Source organism: Chlamydotis macqueenii, chromosome 6 (assembly GCF_036417535.1).
Source record: "Chlamydotis macqueenii isolate bChlMac1 chromosome 6, bChlMac1.mat, whole genome shotgun sequence".
NCBI lineage: Eukaryota > Metazoa > Chordata > Aves > Otidiformes > Otididae > Chlamydotis > Chlamydotis macqueenii.
The window spans coordinates 28638088-28659155 of NC_141561.1; the positions used below are offsets into that span (position 1 = coordinate 28638088).

General features: G+C 38.8%; 2 protein-coding genes across 4 annotated transcripts in view; both read right to left on the bottom strand.

The window, feature by feature from the left end:
- Nucleotides 1-5126, bottom strand: part of DYTN (dystrotelin) — a 68314-nt gene extending 63188 nt beyond the window's left edge. The window contains 3 exon segments of the mRNA XM_086750606.1: nt 945-1146; nt 2778-2852; nt 4927-5126. Of these exon segments, the coding sequence (XP_086606732.1) occupies nt 945-1146; nt 2778-2852; nt 4927-4945 (296 nt within the window). The 5' untranslated portion in view covers nt 4946-5126.
- Nucleotides 5127-5893: 767 nt separating this feature from the next.
- On the bottom strand, nt 5894-20804 carry MDH1B (malate dehydrogenase 1B). Of its 3 annotated transcripts, XR_015258929.1 has the most exons (11): nt 20645-20804; nt 20093-20205; nt 19000-19134; nt 18667-18809; nt 17798-18300; nt 16577-16718; nt 15481-15644; nt 14099-14238; nt 13294-13378; nt 7591-7750; nt 5896-6896 (listed from the first exon to the last, which is right to left on the bottom strand). XR_015258929.1 is itself a non-coding variant. In XM_086751018.1 (10 exons), exons 1-10 carry the CDS (start codon nt 20802-20804, stop codon nt 7731-7733), a joined length of 1605 nt encoding a protein of 534 aa, XP_086607144.1. In that variant the 3' UTR covers nt 5894-7730. The 3 variants fall into 3 exon arrangements, 2 of the variants coding, with proteins under 2 accessions (XP_086607144.1, XP_086607143.1); XM_086751018.1 differs by having other exon boundaries at nt 5894-7750; XM_086751017.1 differs by lacking the exons at nt 5896-6896; nt 7591-7750 and adding an exon at nt 9297-10105.
- Between the last annotated feature and the right edge of the window lie 264 nt (nt 20805-21068).

Below are 21068 nucleotides of genomic sequence, written 5' to 3' on the forward strand. Positions count from 1 at the left end.
ATCACAGCAAAAAGAAAATTACACAATGTCCTAAGAAAACACAAAAAACCAGGATAATCCTATTAAGAAGATTCTTCTAAATTACATCCTTACAGTGCACACAAATTACAAAATACTCTTGATTCTTCTAGCTTTGTTTCATAATACACCAGTTTATTCTTAGCCTTAATTGATGTTTTAAGCAAATAAAAAATTCATATCGTGGGACCTTAAGCAGTAATGATCATATTATTAATTACTAGTGATTCAAGAAGAAGCCCTGCAGACCACTTACATCTCACTCACTTTCAGTAAAAACTTTGCTCTGATGTAGAAGGGAATAAATTTCAACTGTGGTGAATAAATTCTATAATGAGGTTAGCCTTTGTCTTTTAAATCTTATACAATCACAAACTAATTCTGCCTTTTAGTGAATTAATTCATTATTCACAAACAATACGTGAGAAAAGTACACTCTGCGAGCTGCTTCCTTATTATTCCCAGAAACTTCGCTGTTCATAGGAGCTAGCTGATCATCTTATGAGAGGTAGTTTTGTTTCATAATTGGTTGATTAACTTCTTAGGCTGGAGAAAAAATGAATAATGAAAAGTGACTGGCAAATTCTAGACCTGTGCATGGAAATTGTCATTTAAAAACAAACATGGATTATTTTTCAGGAGTGTATCAAAATATCTTGGCAGCCAAAAGAAGAGCTACTCTCTGTAAAGCTGTTCACAGAAGAAGTTAGCAACGGAGTGCAGACATCTGGACTTCCAGATAATTTTGGAAACATTTGACCAGTGCTTCTCTGATAACACTTTGTGCCTCATATTCCTACAGCTGAATTACCAAGCAAAATACCAATAAAATGGGAGAGTTTCATACAGAAATGGTATAAGCATGGTAGAAACAGACTTGGTCTAGCAGTACGTGGTGGTGGATTTATATTCGTGCTTCCTCTCACCTGTCATACATGGCAGCTAGCAGGCTCAACGTGAATGTAGCAGCTCTTGGATCTACCTGGCCTGGTTTTTCTAAACTCGCCCTTTGGAATAGTTCCATCAGCATTCCAGAGATCTGCTGCACTTTCAGATAAATCTGCTTTTCCCTCTGGCTCTGTTCACTTGGTAGGATGTGCTGAATCAGAGAAACATCAATAAAATCCACTGTGGGAAAATTAAGGGAGAAATGAATGAGCATCCCTGCCTTTTCATGAAGGGAGGCTTGACTTTTTAAATTAGAAGTGCCTAGGTAAGATAAGTGTGTAAAATGAAGTCCAAAACAGTATGCAAAATAAAAAGAAAATAATCTGGGAAACATCTTGCTGAGTTCATGGATGCAGCAAAACTTGTGAGACTACAAAGATAGAACTGCTCAACTAAAATTCCCTAGATGTAACTTTGGGACAGATAGGAAGGGAAGGAAAATAGCATGATTAACTCCATCCAAATTATAGAGGAAAATAGCATGGTTAACTGCATTCAAATTATAGATCTAACTTTCATTCTGTGAGTATAAAACTATGTACCATTCAGTACTTTAAAATAAAGCTCACCTGGGACTGCAGAAACAATTTGTGCTTTGATGTAGGCTTTCTGCTCATGCACAAATACATAGGGCACTATGGCCAAGAAAGGAGCAAACAGGCTGTGTTATGAAAGTGCCATGGAATAACTAATACCCTGTGGGAAGAGAGAACTATGGCTTGTTAAAGGTCACATTTAGTACTGTAAAGGCACGATAAATTAGAATTAACATCTGGGGAAAAAAAGATCGTAGTAGATTGAAAGTTTGCAGACTGCTGAAGAAGCAGAGAACCTAGAATGTGTCATTTACAGTTCCAGCACAGATGGGAAAATATTACTGTGAGATGCTGGTGAATCTCAGTCTGGAAACCGATGTGCAATTCTGGTCATCAGTGCTCAAGGAGGAGTAGAGTAACTGGGATAGATGCTATGAGTGCCTAGAGTAGATATGGAGGACTAGGCAACAGTCAGTACCTGTGTGAGTTGGTACTTCCATGCTGTCACACACAGCACCAGGTAGATTTATGATATCAGGGCTGAGATCATTCATAGCAGAGCATGCTCTAATGAAAAAATATGGCCAAGGCCATATTTTCTGTGCTGCTCTGATGACTTCACTTGCAATGTTGTGCATTTTCAGCAACAGACTGTTTCAGGTGGAAAATTCAAGATCTTTATGCATTTTAACTCAATATGGAATTTACATCCAGTAATTTCAAAGCAAGTTAGGCATCCAGGACTTAGTTCCATAATTCTTTGCTTGCACAGAATTCTCACTCACTTCAAAGACAGAGAGAATGAATGCCAGCCAGGGATTTTCTGGTCTATCATATTTTATTTTCTTCTCATTAATACTTACAGTATTAATAACAATGCCTGTCAATGCATTTTTGATGATCCACGATTATTTCCAATAAATCAGCTCCTAAGAAGCACATAAGAATTTGACATTTAACAAGAATAATAATACACAGATAAAGATTCATAATTGCCTGTGATGTCTACATAGCAGTGTTGCAGATTGTAATAATAATTTGATTCTCTCATGCCTTTAGCATTTCACTAGCGTATTTCTACTGACATTCAAGAGAGGGGAAAAAAAAATTTGTATATGAAGTACTATCTAGCTCTTAAGTGTTCATAATGCATGCTGAGATTCTCAGGTGGAAAATGAGAGGGCAAAGTATCATAATAACTCATGGTGACAGTAACACAAAATTTTTACAGATTCTTCTTCCTGTTAAGGCACAGGATTCTCTTAATCTACTTACACTGGCACAGACTTTGTACTGAGCGTAGTTTTAGGGTTGTTCTGTAGACGGAGCTCTGAACATCATTAAAAGCCTCTGTGAAAGAAAATACACGTTACAGTAGAGAAGTTTGTTTAAAAGCAAAAAAAAAAAAAGGAAAGAAAGAAAAATTAACTGTTTAACTAAAAATCAAAATAACCAAATTTGGACTTGATCAAAACTGACAATACTTTGAAGAAAAAATTTTGAAAAAATGAAAAAAAAAATTATTTTTTTTCCAACAGCTTTGTGGAGAAAATGGTCTTCTTATGACCAGTGACATGAAGAGTTATAAAAATATTATTTAGCATAGAGAGTACATCTGCTCCTTTGGGAATCAAGTCTATTCATGTACCACGAAAAAGGATATGTGCTATGCATACTTTTAGCCAAGATCATAATGAAGTAATTTTTTTCAGGCAAAACAGTTCATTGATCAGTGATGCTCTTCTACAAGGAACAGTTTGTCAGTCTGCACAGCAGGGTTATTGTTTTGGATGCATATTGTTTCAAGCATTAAACAAATTTTCTGTCAAGGTCAACATCTGGGACTCAGAAGAAGATAAGCAATTTACCAGAGGAACTGGCTTTTGACATCTCTGCTTAGTAATCTCACTCAAGTTGCTCAACTAAATCCCACACCCTTACAGGATTTTGGCTCATTCCTTTCAAATCACTAAAGGATGTTTTCCTGAGTGGAAGGTAAGGGCTTCCAAACATGACTTATACTTGGTACTTTACACACATACCTAGAACTTCAAGACCAAAAAAAGGCTTGTTCACAATAGGTTTAGAAACTAGAAAAGGATTTATCAGTCATCCTCTTGTCCTCAGAGACTCTTCCACCCTGTACTTCAGAGAGGCAGAGTTACTCACAGTTGACTAAGGTCAAAGATAAGTACCAAATATGCATAACTGAGTAGAAATAACTCAAAAAACTCTCTACCTGTTTAGTCTGGAAATAAGCCAACCTGTGAGCAATTGTTTCCCAGAAATGTACCAAACTAATGTTAATAGCCAATTACAGGCTCTGCTGGTTCTCAGATGATGCCTAAGATATAGAAATAAGACAATATCTGCTATACCATCTGTTTAGTCCTGCTTTTGTCATACTAAGTTTTGTGATATTATTTGGGGATATAGTGTAGCATGTCATACAATGTGAAAAATTAGTTTTGACTTCCATGCATGATCAGTTCTCTTTCCTCAGTAAACTGATCCAAAGCTCTTTTGAAAGTAACAGAAAGACTCCCACAGTTTTCATTCAGTAGGTTACAGATTAAATTCTAAATGCTTATTTTCAAATACAAATGCCAGAAACATACACATAATCCAATTCAAACACCTTCCATGTGACTTTCTAAGAGGAGGGATCTGTTTTGTAGCCATCTGCTACTCACTTCAAGTCTATCCTTACAGACAAAAATCTGGCCTCAAAGTAGGGCATTCTGTGCCTGCCAAGTAATAGTTCCAGAATTAACTTGCAAAAGCACTCAGGTAAAACAGGAGACAAAGAAATAAAAAAGCCCTCCTCCCCGCCTCCAAATACAAAACTACAAAACATTTTAGGATTATTATTTATAAGAGGCTATTTAGGGGCACTAAACTCTCATTTTTTATAGGAATAGAGCTTCCTCTTTGGACAGAAAACTAGCATGTAATCATTCTGCAGTGGGTCAAATTTAACATCAAGACTCATAAATGCCCTTTGTTGACAAAGGAATTTCTATAGAAAAGAGTGCACTGTTTCCTACATCGCCAGCTGGCTACCTACTAGTTCTGCATGTTGTGCTACTTGTTATGTAGCAGATGAAGCACCCCCTAAAATTTTGCACTTCAAAAAGGAGTGTATGGCCATCGTTCATGCCTATTCTAGAATATGTGAAAATACAAATTAGGGAATATGGCCCCTGTGTACCTGACCATTCTATGAGCCAAGGAGATAATGGCAGGGAAGGTGCCAGGACAGATTCAAAAATAAAGGTAGCACAGCTATGTCATTTGTCATTTATGTCTTACAGCACAGACATTTTGAAAGTGGCATGACTTCACTACAATTCATTAGTTTCTGTCCAAACAGACACAGAAATATCGCTTGAGAAAAGTTGGAAAAAAAGAGAAAAATCCATACCGTGCAAGTCTGGATCCATTTGAAATGAACAGATGGCATTAGGCGTTCTATAAAGAAACAAACCAAAGTGTAAAACCACATTTTCTACACAGAGACATATCGAACCATTCAAATAAAACCTTTTAATCTGAACAATTTACTGGATGCATTTCAGAGATGAAATTAAACAGAATTACATAAAACAACATAATAGCTTTGGTGCCAAGTGCAGAAAAACTCCAGAAAATTGCATGCTCTGCATGCTCTCTGCTTAGGATAAAGTAGGAGTAACTCTAGTAACTGCAAAATCGTATCAGGGTGAAAAGAGACCTCAAAACAGTTTCAAGCAAAGGAAATGGGATCTTTCAGTACTGAAGACTCCAGTGTTTACATACAGGATTACTACACAGTCCATGGTGTATAATTTCAGGTCAGAGAGCCCATAACTTTACACTAGACTCCTCCCAATATTTGTTGATTGCAATTGCTCACAAGTCTATTTTCTAAAATTTTCAAATGGAACTAAATGTCAGTTGAGCTGACATTACCTCTTTTTGAGCTGTAAAAGAAGAGAAAAGGAAGTGTAACTATGAATCTACTTCTTTACACAACCCTGAAAGCAAAAGTAATTATGTCCCTCCTCTCAGGATTTATTTCATTAATAGTCCAAACTACATTATATTTTTAAACACAAAAATATAAATATGAATTTAGTATAGTAACTATCTTTCAGTTAATATTGCAGTTGAAAAACACTAGGTATAACAGTTCTAAGTTACATGAGACTCCAAAGGCCACATATATGGCTTTCAGTGGGGAAAAAAGGGAAATTTGCTAGAATAAATTAAAATTAAATAGTTGAAAACTATCTAAAGCTTAAACAATAAATTTGGTATTAAATCTGAACTTACCCAAACTTCCACTTGATTACATTTTTCTAGTGAGAGTCATTGATCATTTGTCATAAACATGACAGAATATTCTCCAATTAAGAAACACAAATATTCAATGATCTATAATTTTTGAGTCTACCATAAATGTGCAGCTCACCATTTTAATTGGTGAAAGCTGCAACTTTGCATTTCAGTCTCTAAATAACCTATAAGTATTTAAAACACCGGGATACAGATTTGCTTTAATAACTTTATTAAAGACTACAATGTCACAGTTTTTATTGAAGTCCTTCTTTGAAAGAAATACCACTATGTTTCTTTTTCACTATTATTCTGGTTTCTTCCTTACTAAGGTTTAGAGCTTGGACTCAACCCCAGGTTCTGCAAGACTGCAGTTCTGATCAACATTAATATAGGCATGTAAATTTGCTTACAAAATTACTCCTAAAATGGGTGCAGCAGTATATGCCTCTGCTTAGCTTGAGAGAAAAGTCAATGCAGGGAAATCTGTGAAATCAGAAGATTCTAAGCAATGAATTAAACATAAGTGTTTAGTGAAAGCTACATGTAGCAACCTAAAAGATAGACTTACAAACACACAACTTGCCTCATGTTTTCTTCCTTTTTTTCTCTCTTCAAAAGGTACATAAAATAAAGCAAGATAATGAATGTAAAAATACACAGGTTAAACTCATTTAATTAGAACTCATTAGAAATTGCTCACTCAAGTAAGAACAGATCCACTGACATCCCTGAGTTACACAGCATACATAATATATTAGCACTTGATACTTACTGTAAGATGACAAGCTCTCTATCCAGCAAAGTCCAATGTCTAACCTTTAAATTACCCATATGGATAAGCACACCATACTCCTGTATTAGGGTATTCATGGTCCCAAAGTTAAGTATGTGTTTATATGTTTTACTGAACTCACTGTTATTGTGCAACATCGTAACATTACACCCATGAACCTTCCCTCCAAAAAGATACGAAAGGCATTGTTAGCATACGTACAGTCTACACTTTTACATACAAAACTCTATGGAGAGCCCAGATCCTGACTGCAGTAGGAGTCCCTGGGTGAAATGATTGATCTAGTAGATAGATAGATAGATAGTAGTGTTAGCACATCTACTTTCGAATGAACATCATATGAAAGTAGAAGGAGCATCTGCCTGCCAAAACACCAAATCTGAACTAACTCTGCTCTTTGATACACTATTCCAGTCAGTGTGCTGTTTCAGCTACACGTGCCTTTTATCAATAATTAAAAACACTTCCACAAACCAAAAAATAACTTTAAAATTAATTACAAATGTACAGGAAATAATTATTTTACAATTATAAGCTCGGATCCCATTAACACAAATGCTGTTATGTGCAGAACAAGAGTAGCCTTATTTTTGAATCATATTGGAACATGCAAGAAAAGTAACGTTTGATTACTTATATGTATTTCACTTCCCTATACAGGTTCTCAGAATATGTACTTTAATAAATAAAATGTATTTTTAAACATGTTAAATAATTAAGTTAAAGTACAGAGAAAGACAAATCAGACCAAGTAAGGCAGTAATCTCCTGACAGATAAATTGACTTGATGACAGAGGCATTCCTTCTTTTGAAATCAGACAACATACAATCAACAATTTAAATATGCATAAAATAAACTACAATTACTTTTGTTTCCCATGAAGGGTGAAAACATTCTATGTTGTGTTCAAAGGTCAAAATTCTTAACTCCTCTTAGATACAGTAATAGTGCTTACCTTTCTCTCAGCTACTTACTAAAGGCCCAGAAGTCGGACGACACTACCAGAGAAGTCCAGTAGTTTTGCAGCACTTAAAAGTTGGCTTCAAGATACAGTTCTAAAGGTTTGGCTTTTAAATGAATGCTGTTCACAACAAATGCCTGGCAGAGGCCGAGATCAAAGTATCAGGTAATTGTCTAAGCAGTCAAAACAGAGAACACTAATTAATTAGTAATAAATATCCTGAATTATTAAAGATAAAACTTCTTTGATCTTTGTTTCAAAGCAATTTTTTTCTTATGGTTGGAGTGCAATATTTCTAAATTGAGGGGTCTTTACTAAGCATCTCCCAATTGCTGAGAAACAGTGTTGCTATAGAGACTCAAAATGAGGTGGAAGCTGGCACAGTAACGCAGAAAGCACAGTGTGCTGTAACAAACAGTTGGTGCAACTACACAGAGAGGAAAAATAGTAAGTCCTAGTGGTAACATCCTAGAATAAGAATTGTTCAGACCAACCAGAAAGCTGACACACTCTACAGCACACCAAAATGCTAGGGTTTATGCAGAATATATATAACATTTGCAAGACACAGACATGTATCTTAAAGACCTTTTTCATATTTTTTCCACAGTTACTCTAACACCCAGGTAGCAGGATTCATCAATGCTAAGAACATCCCGCATACGTAGCATTGTTCAGTAACTTGTGAGAAAATGTGCACCAGAAATTACTTATTCCTTACAGAAAACACAAACTTAGTGATGACTAAGTCTCTGTGTTACAACTGTAACCAACTTTGAATACATTATAATATTTTAGCTTTCCTATAATTTTTACTCTTTCTTTCTCTCCTAAGCAAAAACTAGGAAAATAAATTTTAGTTTCCATTCTATTATGCTTTCATGAGGAAAGACCTGGATTTCCCTGCAGGCCACTAGGCAAATCTAATTAGAGTAATATAGGATACAGGAGACATCCAATACATTCATTTTGCCTTTTTCCTCCCATCCTCTGAGAAGAAATTCTTTGCCTTTGGTTTTCAGGTAATGACTCAGAAGTCTAGTAAGCCTGTAGAAACAGGTAATTTCTCAGCTCACAGCTGTGCAGTGTTGGTGCTTGAATTGCACTCTCTTGAAACTACTGCCTCCACAGGCAGAATTAAAAATTCAAAGAGTAAAAGACTACCAAATCATATTCCATATAGAAAAAACAAATGTAAATACACATTAGAGAAGCTAACTTTTCCTCTCCTGTCTTGGAGAAGGAGCTATGGAACAAATCAGGTAGTTTGTAAAGACTACTGGTAGCATCCTTCCCCACTATGCTCTCCTGAGATATCTGCCTCCAGATGCTCCTCAGAGATTCAGCCAATTTTCTGTGCATACACTACTAGAAACTAATTCCCTGGAGACCACTTCCTCATGAAATGAATCATTCCTAACCACTTTCATCAAGACCTTTTACAACATCTATCTCTACAATTCCCAGGTGAACTCTTCCATGAAGATACTCATAACAGTGATATCTCAGTTCCTATAAATGTTGCTTCTCCTATATAAATTTCACTTAAGAAACTACACTCTTCCAACTTTCCTGTGATATCCCAGCTTTCTGAGCTCCTCTGTTTAATACCAGTGAGACACTCCTCATTCTGTCCACATCAGCTGATAAATAACAAATAAACCCCTCTTGGTTTCCTCATGTAAGAAGTCTACCCCTGTTCAGAGTTTGAACCTCCACTTGAACACAAATAATGAATTTATTCCAACTGTACGTATCTGATTCAAAGAACAGAAAACTTTTTATTTTGCTTTAAACACTCACATCTGATTAAAAAAATGAGCAAGTACTATAATATCTAATTTAATACAGTCTCCATCTTTTAAGACACCAAAGACATGCAAGTGAAAATGGTTCCTCAACAACACTATTTAGACAAGGATGTAATTAATTGCATGTTTGACTTAAAACATATGAGTAGTCCCTATAAAACTCATGAAACAAATAAAAACATGGAGACAAAAATGATCTTGTCACTAAAGAGATGCATGTAGCTAAATTTTTTGTGTTAAAAATCAATCTTGCCTGAGAATATACTTTCTTACACAAGAAACATATTTTATTACATCTGAAACAAGAACTTGGAGTTATAAAACTGCTACCCTATGTATAACATTCTTGCTCTAAATTGTCTTAATATGAAAGTTTTAGACATTAAAAGGTCTTTTTGAAACAGTTTATTGGTCTGAAGAAGTAAGTTGTTGGATGAAAACGAAATCCTAGACTCATTAAAGTCAGTAGGAATTTTACTTTGGTCTCCAGAATAAGAATGTTAAATTCACACTGTTTTTGAAAGGTTTTCCTGTCTACAGATTTCTAGGGTTTTTTACGAGGAAGATACTGTAAAAGCTATGACAGCGTTTAGCCTTTTTTTTTTTTGTAGTTTGCTCTTTTGAGCAATGGAAACATTGTTTTAGCATGGCAATTTTCTGCATTTCTTCCTCCAAACAACTCCGGCTAAAGTGAGCCAGTAGGCAAGGTTTCCATCTCTGTAAAAAAAGCAGAAACAGTACATATTTTGGCCAACTTCCTAAAATACTTACACATGCAAGCAGATAAGCAGGGCATTTAGGTACTCCTTGAATAGTACAGCACTTGCTAGTAATGTCACAAGAGTAGGCCATAACTAAGCAGCTGGCTGCTAGCAGTGGAAAGGCCCTCTGCTTACTGTTTAAAGCAGCCACAAGAAGAATAGAACAGCTCTACAGAAAAAAGCAGTGCCATACAAGTAGAAAGCAGACAGGGAATCATAGAATCATAGAAATGCTAGGGTTGGAAGGGACCTTCAAAGGTCATCTAGTCCAACCCCCCTGCAAGGAGCAGGGACATCCCCCACTAGATCAGGTTGCTCAGAGCCTCATCCAAGCTGGCCTTGAATGTTTCCAGGGATGGGGCATCCACCACCTCTCTGGGCAACCTGCGTCAGTGCTCTACAACCCTCATTGTAAATTTTTTTTTCCTAATATCCAATCTAAATCTACCTCCCTCTATTTTAAAACCATTACCCCTCGTCCTATCACAACAGGCCCTACTGAACAGTCTCTCCCTATCTTTCTTGTAGGCCCCCTTGAGATACTGGAAGACCACTATCAGGTCTCCCCGGAGCCTCCTCTTCTCCAGGCTGAACAGCTCCAACTCTCTCAGCCTGTCATCATAGGAAAGGTGCTCCAGCCCTCTGATCATCTTCGTGGCCTCCTCTGGACCCTCTCCAACTGGTCCATGTCCTTCTTATATTGGGGGCTCCAGAACTGGACACAGTACTCCAGGTAGAGTCTCACCAGGGCAGAGTAGAAGGGGAGAATCACCTCCCTCAACCTGCCGGCCATGCTCCTCTTGATGCAGCCCAGGATGCGGTTGGCCTTCTGGGCCACAACGGCACATTGCTGGCTCACATTGAGCTTCTCATCCACCAGCACTCCCAAGTCCTTCTCCTCAGGGCTGCTCTCAATCCATTCCCCGCCCAGCCTGTATTTGTGCCTGGGATTGCCACGATCCAGGTGCAGGACCTTGCGCTTGGTCTGGTTGAACTTCATGAAGTTGGCACAGGCCCACCTCTCCAGCCTGGCAAGTTCCCTCTGGATGGCATCCCTCCCTTCCAGCGTGTCGACGGCACCACACAGCTTGGTGTCATCAGTGACCTTGCTGAGGGTGCATTCTATCCCATTGTCCATGACAAAGATGTTGAACAGGGCTGGACCCAACGCGGACCCCTGAGGGACACCACTCGTCACTGGTCTCCACCTGGACATCGAGCTGTTGACCTCCGCTCTCTGAGTGCGGCCATCCAGCCAACTCCTTATCCACCGAGTGGTCCATCCATCAAACCCATGCCTCTCCAGTTTAGAGAGAAGGATGTCGTGCAGGACAGTGTCAAATGCCTTGCACAAGTCCAGGTAGATGATATCCATTGCTCGTCCCTTGTCCACCGATGCTGTCACCCCGTCATAGAAGGCCATCAAATTGGTCTGGCACGATCTGCCCTTGGTGAAGCCATGTTGGCTGTCACCAACCACCTCCTTGCTCTCCATGTGCCTTAGCATGGTTTCCAGGAGAATCTGCTCCATGACCTTGCCAGGCACAGAGGTGAGGCTGACCGGCCTGTAGTTGCCTGGGTCTTCCTTGTTCCCCTTTTTAAAACTGGGGATTATGTTCCCTCTCTTCCAGTCATCGGGGACCTCACCAGACAGCCATGACTTCTCAAATACGATGGCCAGCGGCTTGGCAACTTCATCTGCCAGTTCCCTCAGGACCCGCGGATGGATCTCATCGGGTCCCACAGACTTGTGCACTTTCAGGTTCCTCAGATGTTCCCTAACCTGCTCCCGAACCTGTTCCCAAACCTCAGAGAGGGAAGGACTCTCCTGTCTAATTGGGAATCTCCTGTCTGGGTTAATCAAGGTCATGATTAGTGGAATAATTAAACTCTGCATTTATCAAGAAAATCTTATTGTGTCTGTAGTCCCTTTCTGAGAAACGTGCATGGATAACCAAAAGCCTGCCCTTAATGCAGAAGAACAGCTCGTAGTACAGTAAATGCTGATATAAAACTATTGGAAAGAATTTGAAGGAAGGGAGAAAGAAAACTAACTAGGAAAAAGGCCCATAGTATTTAAAAATAGAAAGAAATGGCTACAATATTGGGAAAGTGCAGGGATTTTGGAACCTGAGAATAGGGAACAAGTGAGAAAACAACAATAAAACACACTTTAAAGTTCATCTGTTCTTGTTTTGATGAATGATTCTTCTTTCCTTTATATAATCTTAAGAGGACAGAGAACTTGAAAAGCAAAATAAGTAGGAAGAGCAGCAAAGAAAGACTTAGGAGAAGATGTGTTTTTTTTTTTTTATTGTGCATGGGAAAAGTAGATTGTGGATTCAGGGGAGTTTTGCCACGGCAGTATCATGTAGCATACAGCCTTCCCATGTGCTCCTAAATATTAGGAAGGGATATTAGAGTTGTTCTATAGGTTTTTAGTTGAAATTTCTCATATCATTGTGCAGTTAAAAAACTTAAGTCATTATAAACTTGGTGTGTCATTAATAAACAAAGCAAAATAGCTTAATAATTTATAATGTAGGGATCTTTAAAAGATCTTTTTTCTACTGTAATTGGAAGAAGTGGCAGATGCAGCTGCCACTTAGCGAGATTGCCTTCTCTATACTAAGTAGGAATATCTCTTTTTTCAGCGTATTGCCTTTGGGTTTCTCAACTCTTTCTTCCTCTGACTGGCTTATATATTGAAGATATTGAATTAACTGTTTGGTACTGGAACAAACAGAAAAATGAGAAGTTTGAGTTCTAATTTACAGTATTCTTTTTCTCTGTTAGAAATTAAACTTATTATTTCCAGATAGTAAAATAGTAAAGTATAGTAAAGAATAGTTTCAAAAACATACCATAGGACATATGGTGAAAGTGCTTTTCTAATAATAGTTACTTGGGTTACAAAGATAATTTTGAGATAACAGAACCTTATCAAAAAAAGGTTGCTACTATGCAGGCTTGCCCTTCCTATCACGATGCTTCAGGCATTGTCAGGATACATCAGACAAACACTAGTTATTTATGTTTCTTCCTTGTATATCCATTTTAAATGAAAGGGATATAAAATAAGAATCCGTTACTTAAATTCTCACTTAAAACTTTATCTTATCTTTTATGGGGAGAAAAGCCCACCTTGACGCAAATATTTTTTACTAGTGACTTTATCAGCTTCATATGGATGCAGTTCTTTTATTTCCTTTAGTGCAACAAGCTTTTCCTGAATGGGAAAAAAAAAAAAAGCTGTTTTAATATCATCCACTCTTTTAATCTACTGTAATTTCTAGCATAAACTTAAAATACCTTAAATTAAAATAATCCTTACATGTTACTAACATTATTGAAGATCACAAAATCTGATTGAAGCCAGAACGTAAAGTTTGGGACCACTCTTTTTAGTATTTTAATACTTAGTCAAGTTAAATTATTTTTGTCTCGCTAAGTGGCAAGAAGTTAATGATGCAATTACTGCTCACTGATTTTGTATCTTCTGAAAAATCTTTAATTCTAGTAAAATCTGGCTTCATTCATGCACAGTCACAGCCATAAGGATCCCAAAAGATATGGCTCCTGGCACAGAACTACTCTGAATACCACACAAGCAAAATCAACATCAGTAGCACAGAATGCAGAAATATTAAATTAAAGCTAATATTTCTGTTTTGCACAAAGCCTGCAGAACTTGGCTTGGCAAATTCTACACTTACATAGGTAAACTTATTTTATCATCTCCTTTCTGGGCAACAGAACAGTCATCTGTTCATTTCAATATACAAATACTACCTTACACTTACAAATACCAGGTATTTACCATGCAGAAGCGCATGTGCGCAGTTTGTATGTCTAACATTTGGAGTAAGGGTCTCACTATTCAAAGTTATACTGCTGCGTACCCATAGGTGGCAGAATGGGCATACTATTAGATACAGGAAAGAATCACCTGAAGTAGATCGTGGGCTAAGCACCCCAGAACTTCTTGGGTCATTTCATTAATTTCTAATTCTGTCACGACATCCCAGTTACCATTCTGGAACCTCACTGGCATAGAGAATACAATCCCTTCAGGAACACAAAATTGACCTGAAGAAGAGAGAAAAAAAAAGACCCAAACATAGTATTTCTGATTAAAAAACACATCCTCACCAGTGTCAAGATTAAGTCCTACAGACTTGCAAAAGTCTGCAATTGGATCTTAGCATAAATGGAAACTGCCTTTTATCAGTGTACAGTTCAAAGACTAAAGTTTTCCCCTTTTACTCTAACTTTGTATTTAGTTTGATGTACATGTATAATCATAGAATCATTACAGTTGGAAAAGACCTCTAAGATCATCAAGTCCGATTGTCAACCCAACACCACCATGCCAACTAAACCATGTCCCAAAGTGCCACATGTACATGTTTTTTTTAACACCTCCAGGGATGATGACTCCACTACTTTCCTGGGCAGCCTGTTCCAATGCTTGACCACTCTTTCAGTAAAGAAATTTTTCCTAATATCCAATCTAAACCTCCCCTGACACAACTTGAGGCCATTTCCTCTCATCCTATCACCAGTTACTTGGGAGAAGAGACCAATAACCACCTCACTACAATCTCCTTTCAGTTAGTTGTAGAGAGCAATGAGCTCTCCCCTCAGCCTCCTCTTCTCCAAATTAAACAACCCCAGTTCCCTCAGCTGCTCCTCACAAGACTTGTGTTCCAGAGCCCTCACCAGCTTTGTTGCCCTTCTCTGGATGCACTCCAGCAACTCAACATTCTTCTGGTACTAAGGGACCCAAAACTGAACACAGTATTCGAGGTGTGGCCTCACCAGTGCTGAGTACAGGGGCACGATCACTTCCCTACTCCTGCTGGCCACACTATTCCTGATACAAACCAGGATGCTGTTAACAATGTTACATCTTAAAAAGCGGAATATTTTTTTTTTTCATACAAGGGTTAAAAGGCTGTTGTGAAATGTTCCATTTATTGGTCCACATAACTACACAAGAAGAACTTTATAGCTTAGGCTCTAAGAAATATTACGAGTCCTTGTGCAAAACACATAGACTAGAAAAGCATGTAAACTAAAAGACTAAGACAATCTGCAACAAGATAATATTAACATAAGAAATTCCTGTAAGAAGTGAGCATCAAATCACAAGCTCTGGAGAGTAAAATTGCTTAGATCTGGAGGTTCTAATGCTGAAACAAACTCTCAACCTCCCTTTATATCTTGATTCATCTTACAAGTTGTTATTAAACAAAAAATCTTGATTAAAAAGTAACATACATACTGGGGAAAGCTACAAGTGAATACGTGGAGCAAAAGTAGATTTACCTTTAGTAAGTATTCCCACAGAAACTATCTCCCCAGGAGGAGAGCCATGATACCAGTACCTCAGTACAGTGGCTACTGCATGAGCAGGCAATATTGCTACACAATGAGAGACCCGGGAACTCAGTGAACTTTGTGTAGACAGAAATTCTGAATGGATCCATTCGCTACCAACAAAAAAGGGAGAGAAAAAAAAAGAAAGAAGAAAAAACTAAGATGACTGCAGGAAGACTAGTTTTCTAGTCTAAACCTGAGAGAAGAAAACAGACAAAACTTAATAAAAGGGGTCCTTAAAAATAGGGTCTAACAAAAAGTGGCTCAAAAGGTAGCAAGCACTACTTATCTATGAAAGTTAGATCATATACTGAAGTCATAACCTCTATTATTATTATTTATTATGTATTACCACCTTACGTAAGAATCCAGCTATGAACCATAACCCGCCTGTGCTATGTACAGTACAAGTATAGAACAAAAGAAATGCCTGCTGCCCAGTAAACGCTAGGTTTAGACCAGAGTTGGAGCTCCATATAGCCAGGCCTGAGTGCATGTCACATCCGCTGCCCTCTCACTCCACCCATTGTTTCTCTGCTCCTTCTTTTTCCACAAGAAGCTATCTAGCTGCCAGGTAACCTTTTTACATCTGTTCACAAATAAATTGTCTGTTTCAGTAAATTGACAACATTAGTGCAATCAGGCCGTATGTTCAATGGAATTCAGGTGCTTTGAGATGTAGATATATATTTAGTATTATTTCAAAGTTTCTTCATGCATGACATCTAAGTCACTGTCTGCACTTTCATTACTTCTTATAGGCTGCTCATGATATGATAGAAAAGAAACACACTTAATATGTAGGAAAATACAATTATAAACAAAGTTGTTAGGAGAGTCAGAACTATGTATAGCACTAGGAACTACTCAACTTCCTTTGCAGACTAAGTACTCCAATTTGAGTTTTCCTTTACACACAGTGCTAGTCAGTACAGACAAATCTTGAAAACAAAAACCTTTCTTGATGTTTATTACACAGTTCAGATAAACGTGGATTAAAAGCAGTTATTTAGTCACACTTTTAAAAAACAAATCTGTACTGTACCTATCATAAATCATATTCAACAAAGGATGTGAAAAATTAGCTGGGCCCCAAATAGCACAGTCATATCGATAAAGTTTTGCATGTGACAAATCGATGTAGTTAGAGCCAGTAATATTGCCCCAAACAATCACGTCTTTAACTCCTGTAACAGAGGAAAATACACAGATTAATGAAGTGACAGACAAATACTGTCACAATGTATGCTGGACTAGACAACTTTCAGAATTTCCTTTTAAGATTAATTATTCTTCCATTCAGTTCCTGTCTTGACAGTAGAAATTATTTGATCTGAAAAATGCAACAAGGTTCTCCGTAACTTACGAAACCTCATCACAAGCTGAAAAAGGAACTTTAATTTATATCATACCATTGTACATACTAGTAAATACTTAGCTGTTAAAAACCAAAACAAATCATATTGCAGACATACAGCAATGTTCCCTTTAAAATCCTGTACACGCAAATATAGAATGCCTAACAGTAAAAAATAATTTAAAAAAAAAAAAAATCTATCTGTTTGGTGCAAAAGGAATTTCACAGACAACCTACTGATAGATTATTCAGTCTATTAACTTAATCTCTATCTTGCTAGGCTCCAAAATATCTAGACTTGTCATTGATGACCAGTTCCTACGCCTGCAAAACTGAAAGAATCCTGATGCTGAGCAGGCTGTTGGAGCACACCTTTTGCTATGCAGTGCAGCACCATGCAAACATAAACAACCTATAACAATGGACCTGAGAAAGCAAGCTAATTAACCTACAAATAATACTACAACACAGTTCTACTAAACTCTCATTATCTGCACAGCAGTATGTTGTCATGTTTATTCACAGCTAATTTGTGTGTCTCCAAAATAACAATGCGTGGCAGAGTGCAAATGCAATCTTGAAGCCCTAGTTCTGGATCTGCAACACAGCTCAGTCCTTCTTAGTGTACTTCCAGCATGAAATACAGGCCAGAATTGCAGGGCTGCATCCAAGTTAGCAAAAGCAAAAGAATTGACATCCACGGGATCCGGCACAGATCCAGATAGCGGTAAGCACAAAGAACGGTAGCACCTGCTACTCACACCCTGGCATTCTACACAGCCATGCAATTCTGTGGGTGCACTGCTGTGCTTGCATGCACATCAACAGTATTCTGCAATGAAATATGTACTCTTGAAGGTATCAATGCACTGATTTCCCCAAATGCTACCAGAACACACAAATATTCACCTGTTACATTCATATTCAGCTTCCTTGCCAGCACAGCTTTAGCTGCACTTTCCCAAGATGTTGCAACAGCAATGACATTTTCAGGCTTAATGGACTGGCCATATGTCATAATCATCATCGCTTTAAGGTTTACAAAGGTTTTTCCTGATGAAATTACTCTGACCCCACTCTTGGCATTCTTCTCAATCAGAGGAGCATACACTTGACAGATCTCACTCACTTCTCTGATGTAGCTCTCAAGGGATTGGACTTCATGGTTTAAGAGGACATCATCAAGAACAATGATAATATCAGCTTGAATAAACGCCTGATCTATTTCAGTGTGCTCTGAAATACTGCGGAGGAGTGGGAATGCCATGTCTTCAGCTTCCATTACGATACCACAAAGAACATCCTTAAACTGGTCAGCATCAAGCAAATGGATACTAATTTCTGTGGTCATTCCAAACACTTCTCCATTGGCCAACAGAGGGATCAGCAGATAACAGATTGGGGATGATGCACTGATAAGAGAAGGATATAGAAAAACTCTAGTTAACCACTAACCACTGCTTGTTTCGAAGGACTACATAAATAAAGACAAAGATATTTCTTCTGTATTTGTTTATGTATATGTTTAAATAGACCATTATCTTGGATCAACTGTTCAACAGTTTAAATGTTGCCTGTTCACAAATCTCACTTAAACTGGTGCAAAATGTAACGAAAGTAGAAATAACTTCTAAACTATATACTGAATGCCCACAGCGAGGGCTAATTCAAATCAGCAAATTACAGGGATTAGATGGTTATGCCTGTTATATGGCATAGGAAAAAATGCATTCTTCTGAAGCTGAGTGAAACTTCACTGATATTCTTTTTACTCTCACCTGGTGATCCAGATCTGCAAAGGCTTTATAAGACTTTTAATCTCCTCCTCCTCTTTTTCAATTTCAATATGTGCCTGCAGGTTCTCCTCAGCAATGTTTAATATTTCTTCATTCAGCATCACTGAGGTGACGCCATAATAGCGCTAAGAACAAAAATGGTGATCTCTAAACAAATGACAACCCAAAGAGAGCAAGGTAACATTAGAAAGGATAGATTTATGTTATGTTTGTAGAAGGAATAAAGAACAACAATGTAAGTTGAAAATGTAAGATATGGCTCTAGAGTAAGAAAATGTAAAATACGGGTCTACAGTATTAAAGGCAGTTCATTACCTGAGCGTATTCCAGAAAATCATTAACTCCTCCCAGAAGCAGCCCCTTCCCTCCACGGTCCAACAGTTCTCTCCAAATGATAGGAGACTGTCTGTGTTCCCATCCATTCATTTCACAAATGTCATGAAGCCACTGCTAATGTAAACATCCCCACCAAAAGATTTTAATACTTTTTCACATCTGATAACACTTAAATGTTAAAGCTATAAACATTCTTACTATTTCCTTTCAATATATGATTACAAGGTGCTTCACAACTTACTCACATACCAGTGTGCACAAAATGAGGGAATAACACAAAGCAAGGATTGGTGATACACTGATACCTCAGCAAAAGAGCAACAAGTCTTACTTCTGCTTGATTTTACTGCTGTAATTTTGCTCAACAATGCTGTGAAGCAGTGAGCAATCTGAGGATCTCTATTTAGCTGCTGAAGGTAAGTAGGCTGCAGAGGTTAATTGTTGTTCCCTTAACTGTTCAAATTACTTGGCTGAGGTGTCAAGCAAAAGATAACAGGTAATAAACATCATAGTACTGTCTATCTCATGAAGTAATACTTTAATTTTTTTTAGTTCCTTATAGGAACTACAGTACAGGCATAGCAACATGTCTACAGTAGAAGTACTCAGAAAGGCCCATTCACATTGTAAACAACTATGTGAGATTTAATTTCATACTTCCATTGTAATTCAAAGCCCTTGAATGCCAGAAACATTCTTGACAAGTAACAACTCTGAAGGCATATGCAACCATAGTTTGCAAAAAATTTACAGGCTGATCCATCATTTATACATAACTAAAAAAAAAAAACAAACTTGAACTTCTTACTGACAAAACAAAGCTTTAGGGTGGCCTTCATTTTGTGCCCATCTTGTGCAGTAAGACTCATGAGAACGCCAGTTTCTCACAACATTCAAACCTTTCCTCTGGCTGGCTCTCATAGCCAAAGCTGCTTCTGTAGCACCTCTACCCACATATCAAAACACTAATACAGGACAAGAAGAGATAAACTACAAACAAGCACATTCCTTGCTTTGCGTGAACCTACCCTTTGCAGGGCATCTACCAAGGACTTGACTTACAATCCCTTACCTCCCATTTGTCAGGGTGCTGAATGATCTTGTGAACCCTGAAGTCTGGCAAGTTAGCCTGGAGATAGTCAGCCAGGAGTTCAGCTTTGGCATAGTTAGGGCAGTTTGCCTTCCCTGTGAACACAGTGACAACACCACAAATGGAAAATTTTGTGACAATGACTGATAAGGGCTTAAAAAGCCAAACGTTTTTTAATTGCTCTAATTCAAAAAGAGACTTCTGTAACCAAAATCCCGTGAGTTCCCAGACAGCAACAGGACAAGCATATGAGCCAACAAAGAAAGGATAATTTCGGAGGTGGAACAGTCTCTTCAGCCAGCGTTTAAGCGGCTGAGGAGGCCACCACGGGGGAACAGCAGCAGAGAGAGGCAGAAGCCGCACCAATGAAACAAGAAGGGGAGGAGGCCGACTGAGAAACGGCTGAGGTAGGGTGCCGCACGGACGCCGCTCCCGAGAGGGATCAGTAGAACGGAACGGGAGGAGGCCGGCGGAGAAAAGCGGTCGCTGCCAGCCCCAGCAGGCTCCCGCCGCCGCCGCCGCTCGGTGCCTCACCTGCCAGCACCCACTTCGCCATGCGCGCGGCACCCTCCAACGGTCGCTCCGGCGTTGCGCAGCAACGCGCCGCGCGCCACGGCGGTTTGTCCCTCGGCCCGCGCCGTCCCTCTCGCGACGCCCGCCGAGAGCGCGCGGGGAGGGGCGGGCCCGGTGTCATGGCGCCGCTGCGTGCGAGGTAACAGCTGCCGGGCGCCGGGGGTTTGGTGCGCGACCTGTCTGTCCCTTCCCGACTCGGTCCCCCGCTGTTGCGCCCGGGTGTTCCGAGCCGGTGCAGAGCCGCCGAAAGGCCTCTGTTCCCATGTGCCCGGCGACGGGCCTACGCCACTGGTGCCGTACCACCAGGGCAGCGTTCCCAGCCCCTGCAGAAAGCGAGCCCAAAACTGAGAGGCCCGGCCCGGTGTCCTCAGCCCGGGGAGCGTGC

Bases quoted from the DNA above. Each gene is read 5' to 3' on its own strand.
- MDH1B (XM_086751017.1), bottom strand. From the start codon at position 20,804: ATGACACCGGGCCCGCCCCTCCCCGCGCGCTCTCGGCGGGCGTCGCGA. The intron at 19,135-20,092 runs GTAAGGGATTGT...TGTTTACATTAG, and splicing joins AGCACCCTGACAAATGGGAG to CAGTGGCTTCATGACATTTG. The intron at 18,810-18,999 runs GTAATGAACTGC...TTTTGTTCTTAG, and splicing joins ATTTTCTGGAATACGCTCAG to CGCTATTATGGCGTCACCTC.